The 15,610-nt window shown below is 42.6% G+C and overlaps 2 protein-coding genes across 5 annotated transcripts; one reads left to right on the top strand and one right to left on the bottom strand.

Moving 5' to 3' along the window:
- Nucleotides 1-242: 242 nt before the first annotated feature.
- Nucleotides 243-3,805, top strand: LOC125302316. The gene is made up of 7 exons (XM_048255447.1): nt 243-586; nt 787-1,119; nt 1,371-1,691; nt 1,859-1,969; nt 2,088-2,489; nt 2,783-3,103; nt 3,531-3,805. Exons 1-7 carry the CDS (start codon nt 520-522, stop codon nt 3,701-3,703), a joined length of 1,728 nt encoding a protein of 575 aa, XP_048111404.1. The 5' UTR covers nt 243-519; the 3' UTR covers nt 3,704-3,805.
- A 983-nt stretch (nt 3,806-4,788) lies between these two features.
- On the bottom strand, nt 4,789-15,092 carry si:ch73-267c23.10 (serine incorporator 1). 4 transcript variants are annotated; one of them, XR_007194893.1, is made up of 11 exons: nt 14,850-15,092; nt 13,524-13,685; nt 13,055-13,248; nt 12,346-12,425; nt 11,851-11,988; nt 10,298-10,467; nt 9,269-9,359; nt 7,593-7,794; nt 6,774-7,007; nt 5,979-6,203; nt 4,789-5,848 (listed from the first exon to the last, which is right to left on the bottom strand). XR_007194893.1 is itself a non-coding variant. In XM_048255448.1 (10 exons), the coding sequence occupies exons 1-10, from the start codon at nt 14,886-14,888 to the stop codon at nt 6,059-6,061; spliced, it is 1,455 nt and encodes a 484-aa protein (XP_048111405.1). In that variant the 5' UTR covers nt 14,889-15,092; the 3' UTR covers nt 4,789-6,058. The 4 variants fall into 4 exon arrangements, 3 of the variants coding, with proteins under 3 accessions (XP_048111405.1, XP_048111406.1, XP_048111407.1); XM_048255448.1 differs by having other exon boundaries at nt 4,789-6,203; XM_048255449.1 differs by lacking the exons at nt 13,524-13,685; nt 14,850-15,092 and adding an exon at nt 13,368-13,516 and having other exon boundaries at nt 4,789-6,203.
- Between the last annotated feature and the right edge of the window lie 518 nt (nt 15,093-15,610).

Here is a 15,610-nt window from a genome sequence, read left to right as displayed (position 1 = left end):
ACCTTTACAGGGCTGCAATCTACAGTATGTGCCTACACTAAACCCTGTTTTATATGGAATATAACAGGAGAATGCCATCCTGCCAGTTACTTTAACTCCATGTAACAAACTGAGCTGACCAACAATAAAATAGTTAAAAATGACCAGTTTGTTGTACTGAATTCTCTAACAGCATACTATTTGCTGGTCATCATTGACCTAGGCACATTAACTTCCTTAATTTTCGTAGGATTTTGTTTTAGTACAACAGTATCCTGAAATGGGGTCTCAGAATGGCTGTGTTTGTTTTAATCATAAGCTACAATGAACTCACACATTTCCTATACAGCTCTGTAATTAAAAGTAATGCATTACACAGTTCTTGTGCATACGAAAGTATGCCATCTAAGGCTTTCTGACCCCACTTTATTGTTCCGGGTGTTATGTAAAGGTGTATTAAAAACTGACCTTTGAGTTTGCAAGGACATGACGAGAAAGTCTCTTGACAATGGCATTAAATAGTCTCATGGAGAAAAAGACATGATTTTCATCAATTATAATCATGTTTTAGTATTTATCAGTCTTTTCATCCATCTGCAACTTTCAGGTAAGAATCTCCTCACTTGTCTGTCATGAAATTGAAAGCTCATTTTGTGCACCAGTGAGAGAACGGCATAAACAAGTCTGCATTCACCTTTGATCCAGATCTTCATGTACCTTTACCTACAAATCTAACCTACCAACATGGTTATTGTGTTTGGATTTAAAGCAATGCTTTTACTGTGCAACTGTGATTTTATCTTAAAGGTGCAGTTGGAAAAAATCACTGTTTGACTGGTGAGCCTATTACTCTTGACTGTCACTTCAAAGTCCCCAGCGGTACTCGGCGCGAAAACGTCTCTGTGTTGTGGCAGTTTGAGGGTAGCAGAGCCCAGCTGAATAAAAGCACCTTGTTTGAATTCAAGGCTGGAAATATAACTCAGCATTCACTAGGATATGATGTGAACGTGAATGAATTACTAAAGGGAAATGCCCCACTGCATTTGGTCTGTCCAGCTGTGACTGATGAGGGTCGCTTCAGCTGTGTCATTCTGGTGAAACCAGAGAACTACGCGACGACAGTCACCCTTCATGTGTCAGGTAATTCATATTTTTTCTGATAATCAGAAAACATTATATCTTATGAAACCAGGATAAATTGTTGTCGTTTTTTGTGTCCTGCATCATAGCCAGTTATCATTTAATGTGAATAAAGGATAAACATCCTGGGCAGTGTCCTTTTCCTTTACAGAATTTATATCTACACAATTATTCACACTAACTGTGTTCATACATTTGTGTTTAATAAGAACATGCTGACATGCTGTCCCCCAACTGTTCTATGATTTCAGCTCGACCCACTCTGTCGCTAACAGAACATGCCACAGTGCTTAATGGGCAGAAGACGACCTTGTCCTGTGAAATCACAGGTTTCTATCCTGAGCACCTGGAGATCCAGTGGCTGAGGCAGCTTGGCCACAAGAATGAACCTGTGGAGGTGGACGTGTGCACTGAATCCCCTATGCCCAACCCAGACCACACCTACAGCCAGAAGAGCCATATGACCATTCAGGGGAACAAGACCGAAAACCATGGGGCTGTTTACATCTGTCAGATCAAGCACAGGTCCTTCAACACGCCTCAAAGCAAAACTGTCCGACTGAGCGTTGTTGGTGAGTCTATGACTTACATTTTTGTTGACGTTGTGGCGGTCAACATGTCTAAAAGGTTGACAATAAACGCCACTAGACGTGAGTTTCTGTTTCTAGAAACTGCAGTTCTGACACCTGTAAATCCAACAGGGTTTCTCAGCCATCTCTGTGTTTGTTTTTTGTTCCAGAGACGCCTCAGAACCCAGTTGTACTCATAGCTGTAACAGTGGTGTCCAGTCTCGTCCTAGTGTCGTTAATATTAGGAGCAGCTGTGATCGGGTACTTATACCTTCACAAAGGTGAGTATATGTGAATCCAAGTTCTACAAGTTTTACACCAGTGTCATAGAGTTTGAAAATAAAATACAGAAAAAAAACACAAAATCACTTTGTAAAATTGTTGTGTTTCACATTCCAGTGCCACCCAGCATATCTGACATCAACACTCCCTCTGTCATCTATGCCAACACTCGTGCAGACATCAAATGCACGATCAGCCGAGTGAACCCCAAGTATGTGAACGTGCAGTGGTACATGGTGCTCCCCCATGATCCAGGGAACCATGACCCACCATGGGGCGCCCTGAACACAGTCTCTCTGGAGCCCCTGGAGGGCCAGGCCCTGTTTAGTGAGTCAGGGGAGAGAAAGACCCTGTCTTTGGAGGACCTAACGGAACACTTGCGGCTTCACTCGGACGACACACGCCTGGTGTCTGTCCTCTCGCTCTGCCCAACGGTCAGCGATGACGGAGGCAGGTACAGGTGTATGGTGACCTACAAAGGTCAGACCTACACCAGAGAGACGACGCTGAGCGTTAAAAGTGAGTGAGAGATCTCTCTAGAGCGACCATGTGACTTCTGTTACAGCTGATTGATCATCTTCAGCCTGGCATCAAAACCAAGATACGTGTTAACTAGATAGGCAAGTTCTGAAGAAAAAATCAGCGCTTACAAATAAAAAAAGAAAGAACTAAAGATTAGAAAGATATTTAATTCATGCAGAGAGGAGGATTTATGCAGATAGATAGATAGATAGTTTAGCATCCAGTAGTTGTTGTTGAACATGTCAGAGTTAAATATGACTGAGTTCCTCTTACCGTGGTCCTGACTGCAGCACAGCCATCCTTCCTGCAAATCTCCAGCGCACCCCAGATCCCGGTGCTGGGACAGCAGCTGGTGCTGTGCTGCCGCATGGAGCGCTTCTACCCGGCCCAGGTGCAGCTGGAATGGTGGGGCCCTGGCGGGGAGCGACTCCTGGGGCCCGTGGTCCAGTACGGCCCCTTCTCCGACTACCAGGGGCTGCACAGCGTGTGGAGCACCACGGAGCTGACCATCACCACCATGGAGGAGGGGCTAGTGTACACGTGCCGTGCGTACCACAGCAGCTTTCCTGAGCCAGGCTACCAGGACCTCCCCTACCGCGTTAACCTGAAAGGTGGGTATTGAGGTCCCCTCTTCACTGTAAAGCACTTTGGGTGCCTAGAAAAGTGCTTAAATATAAATGTAATGTGTTGTTGTTGACGATTGAAAAGAGGATAGAGGCCTGCACACTGTTGTAAAAGCGTAAAAGCTCCCAGGCAACTTTATTTTAGCAACGTTTTCGACCCGTGTGTTTCTTCTTATCCTCCTTTCACTGCTGACACTTCAGACCTGGCACCTGGTATAATCTTTTTTGGGTGTGCGTACCCTTCCCTTTGGAACTGCTTTTGTTGTTGTCGACTGGCATGAGTTGGGCCAAACGTCTACAGCGCTGTTTGTACTCCCCATACTTTGTACCATTCTTTTTCTGCTCCTGAGACAATTAAATTCTTCACTCTTCATTCTACACTCAGTGACATCAAAATCATGATATTTCTCTGCAGGCACTCCCCCAACATTGAAGTTCATCAAGTGTGACCCCGCCCGGCCTCAGGTGGGTCAGGAGTGCTCGCTGAGCCTCTGTGTGGAGGACTTCAGCCCAAACGCGCTCTCGGTCTCCTGGTTCAGGAACGGAGAGCCCGTGCCCACCGGCTTTTCACCTCCCCGTCCAGCCTGAACCCCAGCGGCCTTTTCTGCCAGTGGGCCTTCCTGAGGCTGGTGCCCACTCCACAGGACCTGGGCGCGGTCTACCTGTGCCAGGTGAGGCACAGTGCCCTGGAGCAGCCGGAGGAGAGGAGCTACACCTTGTCTAACATGACACTCGAACAGCTGGAGTAAAACTTCCCTTACACACAGGGCAGAATGTTGTAAATAATTGTGTCAGGAAGCCTCACACATTGCCAGATAGCTACTCAGGCATGATATTGTATGCATGAGTTTTATGGTTCCTTGACTGATGTATATATAGTCTTATTGTCTGTCCCAGAATGAGTTGCGTGTGTGTTGCATGTGTGTTTTCGTGTGTAAATTCGGTCTGCTCCATTGATAAGCAACTATGTACAAAACAGAGCGTTTCGCACCAATCAAATGATCTGGACAGGCTTTATTCGATGATGGACAGATGAACAACTGTGCCTAGTCTATCATGTCACCTAAGCTTGCTTGTGTTTATTTGTGTCTGTTGTGCTGACAGTGCAATAACTTTAAAAAACGATTGAAAACAAAATGAAACTAAAACAGGGAGAAGAAGGACGTTTTGACTCTTCTCCCTACAGGATTCATGGCAGGCTGTTTTGTTGCTCTCATTGGTCTATCCAATTAAGATCAGAGGCATTTTTTCCCCTGTATCGATTGAAACATGTCCCATAATCACATCCCAATCAAGCAATATCAGACTCAAATTCTGCCTAATTTACAGTTATTTTAGGATAGCTTAAGCATGGTAACATGATTTTGATAATTTGGCTCTAGTCAGTGTTGCACACTCAACTGCTGATGACTACAGTTGCAGTCCAGTTGTTGTTCATTTACAGTAGTTCACATGAAAGTATTGAAGGAATATATTATCTAACACATGGCTGATAACACATGACATAATAAATAAGAATGGCTGATAACACATGACATAATAAATGATTTTTGTACACAATTCTAATGACCAAAATGTGCAGGTATTCATTTTCTGTATGGATATATTATATTTTAACATTTGTAACCAACACAAACTGAGATGTGAACAGACATGATCATAAGCAAAGTATATCTGTTTGAACCTTCTCATTTATTTCCTTCACACATTCATTCATCCTTATAGCCATTCTATTTTGACTTCACACATTCATTCATCTTTATAGCCATTCTATATTGACTGATATAAATGAGACCTCTTCAGGGCTTCCCTGCATGTATAATTTACTGAGCAATTATAACTGGCACAGTGGATTGTTTCACTCATTCAGTGCAGTTATCATTTCTAATATTTACAACAACAACATTGAGGCTTACTAACACTTTCTGGCTAACTGTAAAAAAAACAAAAATTCTGTTATGTGCACAAATGACTAGATGATGTTAAGATTAAACAAGAAGTTTTGAGAAATTGTATACGGATTTGAGAAATGTGCCAAAACGACTGAGAAAAACTGCAAATGTGCCAAACCAACAAAAAGTTCAGAGTGTTTCAGTGTTCAACAGATTTTTGGCAGAAGTATAGACATTTCACCATCAAATAGCTTTAAGTTTTAAAATACTTTTTCTACAATCGATATTATCTAGTTTTACATTTCTTTGTTATTCACAACATAAAGCATACACTCAAAGGTAAGGTGAAAAAGGCATATTGGCAAACTACAGTGGCTAAAATATGATAGCAACATGAGTCTGCATTACATTACGATTTGAAAGCATTAACCATTCAAAAGTAAATAATCAAGTAGATACTGTATACTGTATCACAGTCTATTAAATAAAATATGATTTTGACTTTTAACCAATACTGTCTTTGGAGTAAGTGCACAAAGAGATGCAAGTTGAGCATTTGACGGTCTGTGAGGACTTGTGAATGGAATGGGACCCAGTGTTCGAGTGATGGAGTGAAATACGATAAAAACCTGCACTTTGGCAGCTTTCTTTGGATCTACTAATTCTACTAAAAACAAACCAACAAACCCAACCATTTGGCTTGTACAAGGAGAACTTGTATCAAATAGGCCATTATTCAAAGTACTTTACAAAAATGTGTTACATTTTGTTAAGGAAAAACTTACATTAAGAGCTTGGTCCAACTCTGAAACTCATCCCAGAACATCATGACACATATTGTCTGAATTAGTCAGTGCAAAGGTAAAAAAAAAAACATAACTGAAGTTAAAACAACGGTGTCTAGTCCTTCACAAAAATAAACAGAAAATGATTACACATTTGGAAACAAAATCACAATAAATTACTTATACCTTAGTATGTACAAAATTAAGTGACATCCAGTGATCCTGACAGTTGGGAGAAAACTCTAGAAAACTCTAGAAGTAACATGTTAGCTGGGAGAAAAGTCTCGGTTTGTGAGGATCATTGGAGCCACTAGTGTCCACATATAGAGGGCCAGACACACCCAACTGGAGGTTATCTTCACCCATACAGTGGGCCACTTGCTGGTCATGGCATTGTAGTCTGCACTGGGACTGGACAACAGAGGAACAGGAAATGAAGGAAAATGGTAAATGCCATGAAGAAAGAAGAATAAAAACTACTGTCAATAGTTTGGCTTCCATCTTCACACACTCATTCACACACTTTAACCAAAGCTGTGACTTCCATCTTCACACACTCATCCACACACTTTAACCAAAGCTGTGACTTCCATCTTCACACACTCATCCACACACTTTAACCAAAGCTGTGACTTCCATCTTCACACACTCATTCACACATTTTAACCAAAGCTGTGACTTCCATCTTCACACACTCATTCACACACTTTAACCAAAGCTGTGACTTCCATCTTCACACACTCATCCACACACTTTAACCAAAGCTGTGACTGCCAGGACAACTTGAGTGAAACCGTGTAATAAAATCTCAAGAATGTATCCATGTCATTATTTGTATGACATTTTATGGGGAGGCATTCTTATCTTATAACTCACCGACTGTTTTAGAATAGAATGTAATGTCATTATATTTAACTCATTCTACAAATCCCTCCACCTACAAATTGCCTTTGCATTCCCAGGTCACATGAGGCAACCCACCTGTACCAGTTGGTAAGGGTCATCATGATGTACAGGGAGGCCAGGAACAGCATGAAGTGGAAGAAAGAGTAGCTGTACTGGACCGTCTCCCTCTCGTTGTCTTCCACACGCCGGGGAGCCTCGCTCTCCACCTCTGGGTCCTCAGGGATCCCCGTGGAGCTCTCCTCCATCATGGAGGAGTCGTTGGAGGCCAGGGTCAGCTTGTTCACCTGGCTAGTGTTGGATGACCGTATACTGGGAATATCAAACACAGACCAAGTCAAAAGTTTGGACACACTTACATATATTTTTTTTTTGTTTCCTCAATTTCCATCATTGTAGAAAAAATAATGACATCAAAACTACAGAACAACACAAAAGTGTTAAAAAAGGTTTCATATTTTAGGTCAGCTTGTTCAAATGGCTAGTGTTGGACGACTATATACTGCGGATATCAACTACATGCAACAAGATGTGTGTATATGACGTTAGTAGTGCAACACGGAAGCACCATGACATCTGAGAAGCATTAATGCATCTCATCATTTAACTCACTAATCAATTTCAACCAATTAATGTGATGGAGCAACGTTAGACCAGCAAACGCAATGGTCAGGGAATACAAGGCTCTTCATAAATGTAATCTAAATTCATTTAAATTAATCTAATTCCAGTTATACACAGAAAAGATGCTATAGGTAGGTTACTGATGCTATAGTTAGGGTATCTGCCAGTGGCCAATCAACAACCAAGCCTATTTAACATCACACAATGTAACACAGGTTAAATTAAAATGAGGGACTGCAATTGTTAGGGATTAGACCTTTTGCCCTGAGTCACCTGGAGTACAGGATGCAGAGGACAAAGATGGCCAGGCCCACAATGCTCTGGGCGTCCCACCACTGCAGGTAGGGGGAGGAGGGGACGGGCTCCTCCGTGCCGATGATGACGACCGCAGTCTGGTTCTCCACCTCCAGGGGGGCGATGGTGGGGGCCGCCATCTGCTGGATGATGCTCAACAGGCTGGGGTTGCAAGTGCGGTCTGCTCAGAGACAGACAGATAGAGAGGGGAAGAGGGAGGCTGACGGTGACTCACATCCAAAGCTGTCAATGACGCATTCTCATAAGGAGGCAAACTAATATAGCAATTTATTATACGGCTCTTCACAATGCAAGTAGAATGCTCCATTGACTTGAATGGGATTTCCGAAAGTTCTAGAGGTCATTATTTCTTGGGAAAGGACCTCTGAAAACAAGAATGACCACTGTCAATGGCAACGGAGTTTGCGCTTGGAACTTCATTCAAAAGTGAAAGCAGACGGTTGATCAGCTGTGTTCTAAAGAATGTTTGATTCAAGTTCAGCGTGTGTTGCGAACTATTTGTTTCTCAGCAAAAGCCACGACGAAACGGTAACAAATAAGTGTAAAGAGACATATCATGGAGTTTATTTTTTCGTTTTGGCAAGTAGTCAGATAATAAAGCGGGATAATGTATAGAACGCCGGTCATTATGGGAAAATAAGTCCTTCAGGGCGAAACAAGACCCCTCGCTGGCAGCGTCCGGGTCCGGTTAAGCCCTGTCGGGACTTATTTTCCCCATAATGACCGGCGTTCTATACATTATCCCTTACATATTGTCATAGGAAAAAATAATGATTGCTCTGACTAGTCTCATTTATGCTAAATATCAAATGTAGATGTGGGCATAGAAAGAGCCCAGAACATCCAATGTTAGTTTGGTCTGTTTGCACATTTTCAGTAAGGTTATGGATATGGACGAAATGGGGCAAGGACATATCTGATGGTTTGCTAGCAGTCATGCCAACATGTACCCTATCTCTGCCGAATAACAGAAGCTTATCAGGTGTAGGCTTGGTTAGTAGTACAGTACTTGGATGTATTGGATGTAAGATCTCATGAGAAAACCCAGAAAACCAAATTGCTGCTGGAAGAGGTGTTAGTGGGCCAGTAGGGGGCAGTCTTGTCTCCTTAATGGCAGAGCCGTATATATATATATATATATATATATATAGAGAGAGAGAGAGAGAGAGAGAGAGAGAGATATCGTATGCATACGGCTCTGCTTAATGCCACATTGCAGTGACGGCCACTGTGCTGTAGATGCCATCCTTCAGATGAGATTTTAAACTAAGCTCCTGGCTCATTGGGTGAGGTCATTAAAGATCCCGTGAGACACATTGCAAGTAGGGGCTTCTCCAGTGTCTTGGCTAAATTCCTAAACTGGCTCATTCCATCTGGACACCTAATCATCGTCTGGTACCTCAAGCTTGGGTGTGCTGAGCACTCTGGTGCAAAATGGCTGCTATGCATCACCCGGGTGGGGTTGGTAGGGGTTGAAAGGAGGTTTCCCCTTAACATTGTAAAGCACTCACTCGCATGCAAATGTAATGGGTTGTATCTGTTTTGTGTACAGAAAGGGAGAGACCTAGCTTAAAACTGTGTGTTTATGAATGATTCCCTGAACACCTGCCTCCCCACAGTGATCCACGTCTCACCTGGGGCATTAGTCATGGCAGACCACGTGAGGTAATTGGTGTAGAGGGTGATGATGGAAGACTGGAGAAGTCCAGATCTCGGCTGAGATTCCTAAAGAAACGGGTCAATAGAAAAACAAAGTTACTCCATATCTAATAGTACTGATTTCTTTCATTTCTGTCTGAACCTAAAAGTAACCATTTTGTTGGATGCTGACTTTCTGTAAACTAGCTTTCAGTAGCGCTTTAAGAACCTGGGTGAACCCAGATGAACCTGTTAACAGATTTGAATCTGCAGGTCAGCCTGGAAAAGATCCCATTGACGCCCATTTCCAAATCACCAAAAACCCAGGGTCTAATCACAATCGTGTGCATTCAACAATACCAATGGCTGCACTAATGGTGACAGGGTTAAACAGATAAGGATGTGTATTTTCTTAAACTACTGCATTTAAAACCTTTGTTTACAGCACATGTTGAATGTTGACTTGACATATACTCCTAACACTCCTATGATTAATTACTATTGTCTATCTAAAGTATGCACACACACACATATGCATGCACACACACACATATGCATGCACACACACACACATGCATGCACACACACACACATGCACGCGCACTCACAAGCAAACACACACACACACATTCATTTACATACACAAATGTTGCAAGAGTAAGAGTAGGGGATGGAGTAGGAGATGGAGACAAATTGACAAGCGTGATTTATTTTGGTGGAGAGAATATGCAGGACTGAGCAACGGTCATATTTTGTACCGCTGTGGTACATCTAGTTTAAGTTGTCTTAAATCTGGGATCCCTTCCAAACAGACCTGCAGAACAAATTCAAACTTGCTATCAGGTTTGTCTGGGTTTACCCAGGCTGAAGGTTTGGGTGAAAGCTCAACTCTCCAACTATTTCACAAAGTTCTAGAGCATTGTTTTGAAAACAGTCTGGTGGTATGCCCTTTGCAGATCTCTTTTTGTGCACTGAACAGTTACCCCCGGTCACCACCATGTTTATTCCAGAGCTACCACTCTCACCTGCACTTTTGGCAGTATGGACACTGCGGAGGCCACGACGCAGAGCAGCATGTTGAAGCTGATGAAGAACTTGTTGAGGGCACAGGCCTCTGGCTGGGTGTAGAACACGTAGAGCAGCACGATGACCACAGCAGACAGGACGTAGTTGAGTGCAGTCACTGAGAGCAGGGCTGGGAGTTGAGACAGAACAGAGACTTTCTAATGAGGACTTAGAATAGAAAAACCGCATTCTCAAGTATATTCTCTTTACTTATTTATTAATGCCATGTCCACAGACGCGTCAGTGTGTAGATGGCTTAGGCCAAAACGCGTCTGTGGACATGGCATTAATAAATAAGTAAAGAGAATATACTTGAGAGTGCGGTTTTTCTATTCTAAGTTGTCACCTTTTAACTCGCACCCGAAATTGTTGTGAGATTTGAAGTTGAGCGCGCCTGTTCTCACTACTTTCTAATGAGGAGACACAGCACTCAAAAAATCCTCCATAGAAATGCATGGGCTTAGTTTGTAACGCCAATATGGCAGTTGTCTACGCATATCACACCCCTTCCGCGGCAAAACGTCGACATGTGAATACATTGAGCAAATCTTGTGCTGTGTTGTGAATACATTGAGCCAATAATGTGGTGTGTTGTGAAGACATCGTGCCAATCATGTGTTGTGATCTCGCTGCTGAAGCAAGATTGGTGTCGTGAAGCCTTGCGCACGCGCATTTCTGCTGAATAGGATGCCCGATGAGTGCCCAAAAAGCGTTGCCATATGGGCCGCCGAGTGGAGGGACTTGCCTAGAAGGACTTTGGACAGAACACCAATGAGATTCTGTCTTATGTCACCACAGCATACGAATAAACAGCAATATGTCCTAGACTGCCTGAACCTCCCCCAGTGTCAGGCCAAGTGGCGAGCATAAAATCCCTAATCGGCCCTAATTTAAATGACAGGCAAAATGCTATGTCTAAAGTCTAAAAAAAGCTAGTTTAATAACTACACAAAATCAGTTTAATACTTTTACAGTAATACCAAGATCCTAAGCACAAACATCGGTGGGTCAGCTCAAAGCTCTCACACGGCACACAATGACTGTTTATGTTTGAGACACTGACTGACTGCACTCTAGCCATATTAGAACCCCATGATCCCATACGGAAAAGGTCTGTAAAAACATGGAAGGGAGCACACCTGTCTGTCATGAACAATACTTACATGATTAATCTGTGGAAGAGGCATATACATTTCTTCCTACAATGGCACAATGCCCTTCCACATGCAGGCCACCTAACCTTATCAGTGACCAGTAACCACATTCCCATTTACTGACTTTTCTCTGGTATCTATGTCCCATCTCCACATTATCTCTCTTTGGGACACTAGGTCAAAGTCACACGATAGCAGCCTAGAACTCTACAGCGATCCCCATTGTCAGATAACCAAGTTCTTGCCGTTTTTATTCATGACAAAACCTCTCCAAATACTTATCCACCTTTTAATCATAAAAAACCATAACAGCTTTAAACTTTAACAAATATTTTTTTCCCACCATGTTTGTTACCTACCCGCATACCAGGCCCTGGCATTCTCCCTCTCCATTTTGTCCACCCAGGACTCGTTCCAGGAGTGAGCGAAGTCAACAAGCAGAACCAGCTGGATCAGGATGAAGCAGAAGGCTCCGCAGCCTCCCACAGCAAACCATGCTGAAGGGAACAGCATGGCAGGAGACACAATCAATCAAACACATCCAAACAAGGGTGTATCATTTCAACATACTGTAATGACATCATTATTACAATATGTAATTGGCATTAAGCAACATGATAGTCTTGGTTATTTTCAGGCATCATGCAATTAATATAAAAAATGCTGCATTGAAACAGACAATGAGTCTTCAAGGTCATTTTCATTCATTCTGGTAAAATGGTTGTAGTCTTTTGTTGTTGTAATGGGTTTGCACGCTTTCACATTTCTGTGCAGTTTCTAACATCCCTTTTGACTAAATGTCTACTGTAACCTGGCATTTCGTAAATGTAAATGTGTCTATAAATGTCACTTACTGCGAGTGAAAGGCCCCTCCGGAATGTAGAAGGCACCAGCAGTTATCGCCACAATAGCAGCAATCTTAAAGAACCAGAACCTGCAAAATAGAGCCAGATATAAAATAAACGCAAAATAGATACTTTTTTTTACAGTGACTTTTACTGTAACCCATCTTCTGTCTCTGTACTGCTACTCAGAGGCCTTTAACTGGTTGGAGGCCATAACAGTTTTTGGAACATGGTTTCACAGCCAGGACGCCTGGGGATGTGATGCTTAGTGACCCATTGTATTATGAGATTAAAATGTTTTTTCCTGTTACAACCACCCAGCATGCTTATCATGTGACAGTGGTAGGAATGGGAGCTCACTGCTGAGATAGTATGATCCCAGTCTCAAGCAGACACACTGCCTGAGAAGTATAGTTTTAGTTTACATAACAATAATTCATTGGGAAAATGGCAAAAGTTCCCATTTGGTTATTTATACATACAGTATGTCACTGGATTTTATGATAGCACAGTATAGTAAATGCTGTTTTAATATATGTACTGTATACTGTACAGAAACCTCTATATCCATAACCCTTATATAGGAACCTTTAATTTACTGGTAAAAAAAAGCTACTTTATAAATATTCTGCCCCTCTTATTTAAACTACAGTAATGCTAACTGATGCCAATGAAGCCATGTAAACCTGACAGCCCAGTGGGGTCCCATCCCCCTTACCCATTATGCACAGCCGCTCTGGGGTCCCTGCTGTTCTTCACGTTGATCATGAGCAGGGAGAAGGCCAGGAAGAACATGCTCATGCCAAAGCACACACGGTACACCGACTTATAGCCCACAAAAATCTCACAGTTTACACCGGCCTGGATGCCTGGGATACTCGAGCCGGCTCCCCCTTCACAGAAGCCAGGTATCTGTTAGGACAGAAGGTCATTTGTTACATAACTTCCCAGGATAAGTGTCTTGAGAATTGGGCGGAATTCCCATTTGAATGTGTTTTGTTTAAGTTTCATGTCCACTAATTGTATATCACCATTTTGAATTTACTTGGATGTTCATCAGAGACGGTTCGCTGTGCATACTTAATTCTACTTTTAGACATGTAGCCTGGTTCCTTTCAGCTGAGACCCCTCACAACAACAGTTCTTGTGCACAATTTAGTGAAAGGTCCCTCAGCCAGCAGGCCTACCTTCTTCAGCTGCTGGTCCACCCCCGGCGACAGCATGATGCAGGCAACGATGGTGCCTAGCAACAGGATGAAGGCATAGATGATGCGCGTCACAATAGAGTTCTTGCTGCGTGGGCAACATCTACACATGAGGCACGTTGCACCACTGCACAAACATGGAATCTGAAATAACAACGATAAAACCAAAAAAACACAAATCACAAAAACAAAGGTGGTCACACTCTCTCCTTTTCCCACAATGACGGTATAACAACAAATCCTTCATCCCATCTGCAATAGCCATTCTGAATAACAACAAATGAACACTTCATAGCCTCTGTCTTGTATGTCTCTCTGTGTGTGTGTGTGTGTGTGTGTGTGTGTGTGTGTGTGTGCACCTGTTCCTGAATTAATGTGTAATAGCCTACAAGTAATATAGCCTACATGATTTCTGTCAGTCATTCATAAAACACTGGTCGAGCACTGCTGAGCACTGTTGTCACTTTTATTTCTGCGGTAAAACTAATGAGGGCAGTGGGTCTTTCTCCAGTAACTCAATTAGCTAACAGACACGCGCTTTTTCAGTCATCAAATCAATGCGTGAGCTTTAAGAGATTGTAAACAACTTAATCCCCGTCGTCAGACACACAAGGTCGGTTTAGGCAGAGCCCGATCCTGACGGACCAATAAAATCCGAGGTCGTCTGATCCGCCACAGGTAGCCTAGGCACACTGTAGTAGGTCAAGCTAATAACAATGAAACTCTCCTGGTACCTCACACACACGAAATGGAATAAACTGTTACACAGTGGTGTGATGTTGTGGCAGCCAAAGGACGCTGGGAGCTGGTATCAAAGTCTGGTGACCAACCCTCTGAATTAACTATAATAAACTGTCAGTTAGCCTACACCAACTTGGCTATCTGTTGACGGTTAGACGCAAATACAAAGCAAATCTTGTACACGTTATAAATAGGCTATGTCGTTTAAAACTGGCGGAGGGAAATGTGATTCTGAATGTAGATTCTGAAAACTTCAATAAACTGATGGTTACCGTTTTGGTTTAGCGCTCTCCATGAAAATGGAAGCTAAATCTGTCAGGTAGGTCTAACAGCCTACTGCCAAACAAAATATATTGCATTAATAAAATACCTGCCATTTTACAAAATACTCAGGAAACTAAATCTCTAGTTAGCCTAAATAAATCTGAATAGTAACGACCCGATATGTCTAGCCGACATTACCTGTTGCACAGAGATGACGTTGATGTAGTGTTGTTATCGACTGCTTGACAGCACACTCATAAAACAACCATTCATTATTAGAAACAAAATTATATTAATTCTTACCCAGCTTGCGACAGAAAAGGCCCCTAGTACGGCTCCCATCGTCCACCTTTACGCCAAGGCGCACAAGTCAAAGTCTGTTTTTATTGCTTCGATACCACCAGAGTCGATCTAGTTCTCCTGTTGTCAATATAGCTGCCAACTGTTTCGCTCAGTGTCTCATTTAGTTCCACTTAACGTGTTACCCATATTTTCTAGATTTACAATGGACACTTCCTACCCCTGACAAACCATGCGCAACGCTAGCCTACTGTCTGGCATTTGCGAGATTTATTCAAGTGCGTCATACATGGTGATGTCACCACGTTCATGCTTGGGAGATTGTAGGCCCTGCAAGGTAATGAACTAGTTATCTCCTAAGAAATGGAAAGAGTGCGAGGCGAGAGACATTCGCGAAAACTTAGAAATGCCAATGCACGCCTTCTAGATGACCTAGTGGAGTTAACAGTGCTTCTTCCTGTGGCCTTTTCTTGGACCGTTTGACACAAGTAATCGGACCAGTTAACATTGTGTATCAGTGATATGAGAAGCATACAGTCAGGAAGTGAGATACTAAGCAGGTCTCTTACATCCAACCCCACTTAAAAACTGGAACTTTAGCTCAATTTGTAATCTGTGTTGTGAGATCTATAAACTTGTTCATGAGGCAGACATCCTTACTCTTGAAGTGAATGAGATGTGTATATGACCTGTAAAGATTAATGTGCATGAGGTCAGTGCTACCTGCTTGCCTTGGTCTGTTAAAGTCTTTGCTATTTTTATAG

This window comes from Alosa alosa, chromosome 10 (assembly GCF_017589495.1).
Source record: "Alosa alosa isolate M-15738 ecotype Scorff River chromosome 10, AALO_Geno_1.1, whole genome shotgun sequence".
NCBI classification, from domain to species: Eukaryota; Metazoa; Chordata; class Actinopteri; order Clupeiformes; family Clupeidae; genus Alosa; species Alosa alosa.
Note: the sequence above shows the minus strand (reverse complement) of the source record. Positions and strands in the feature narration are given on the sequence as shown.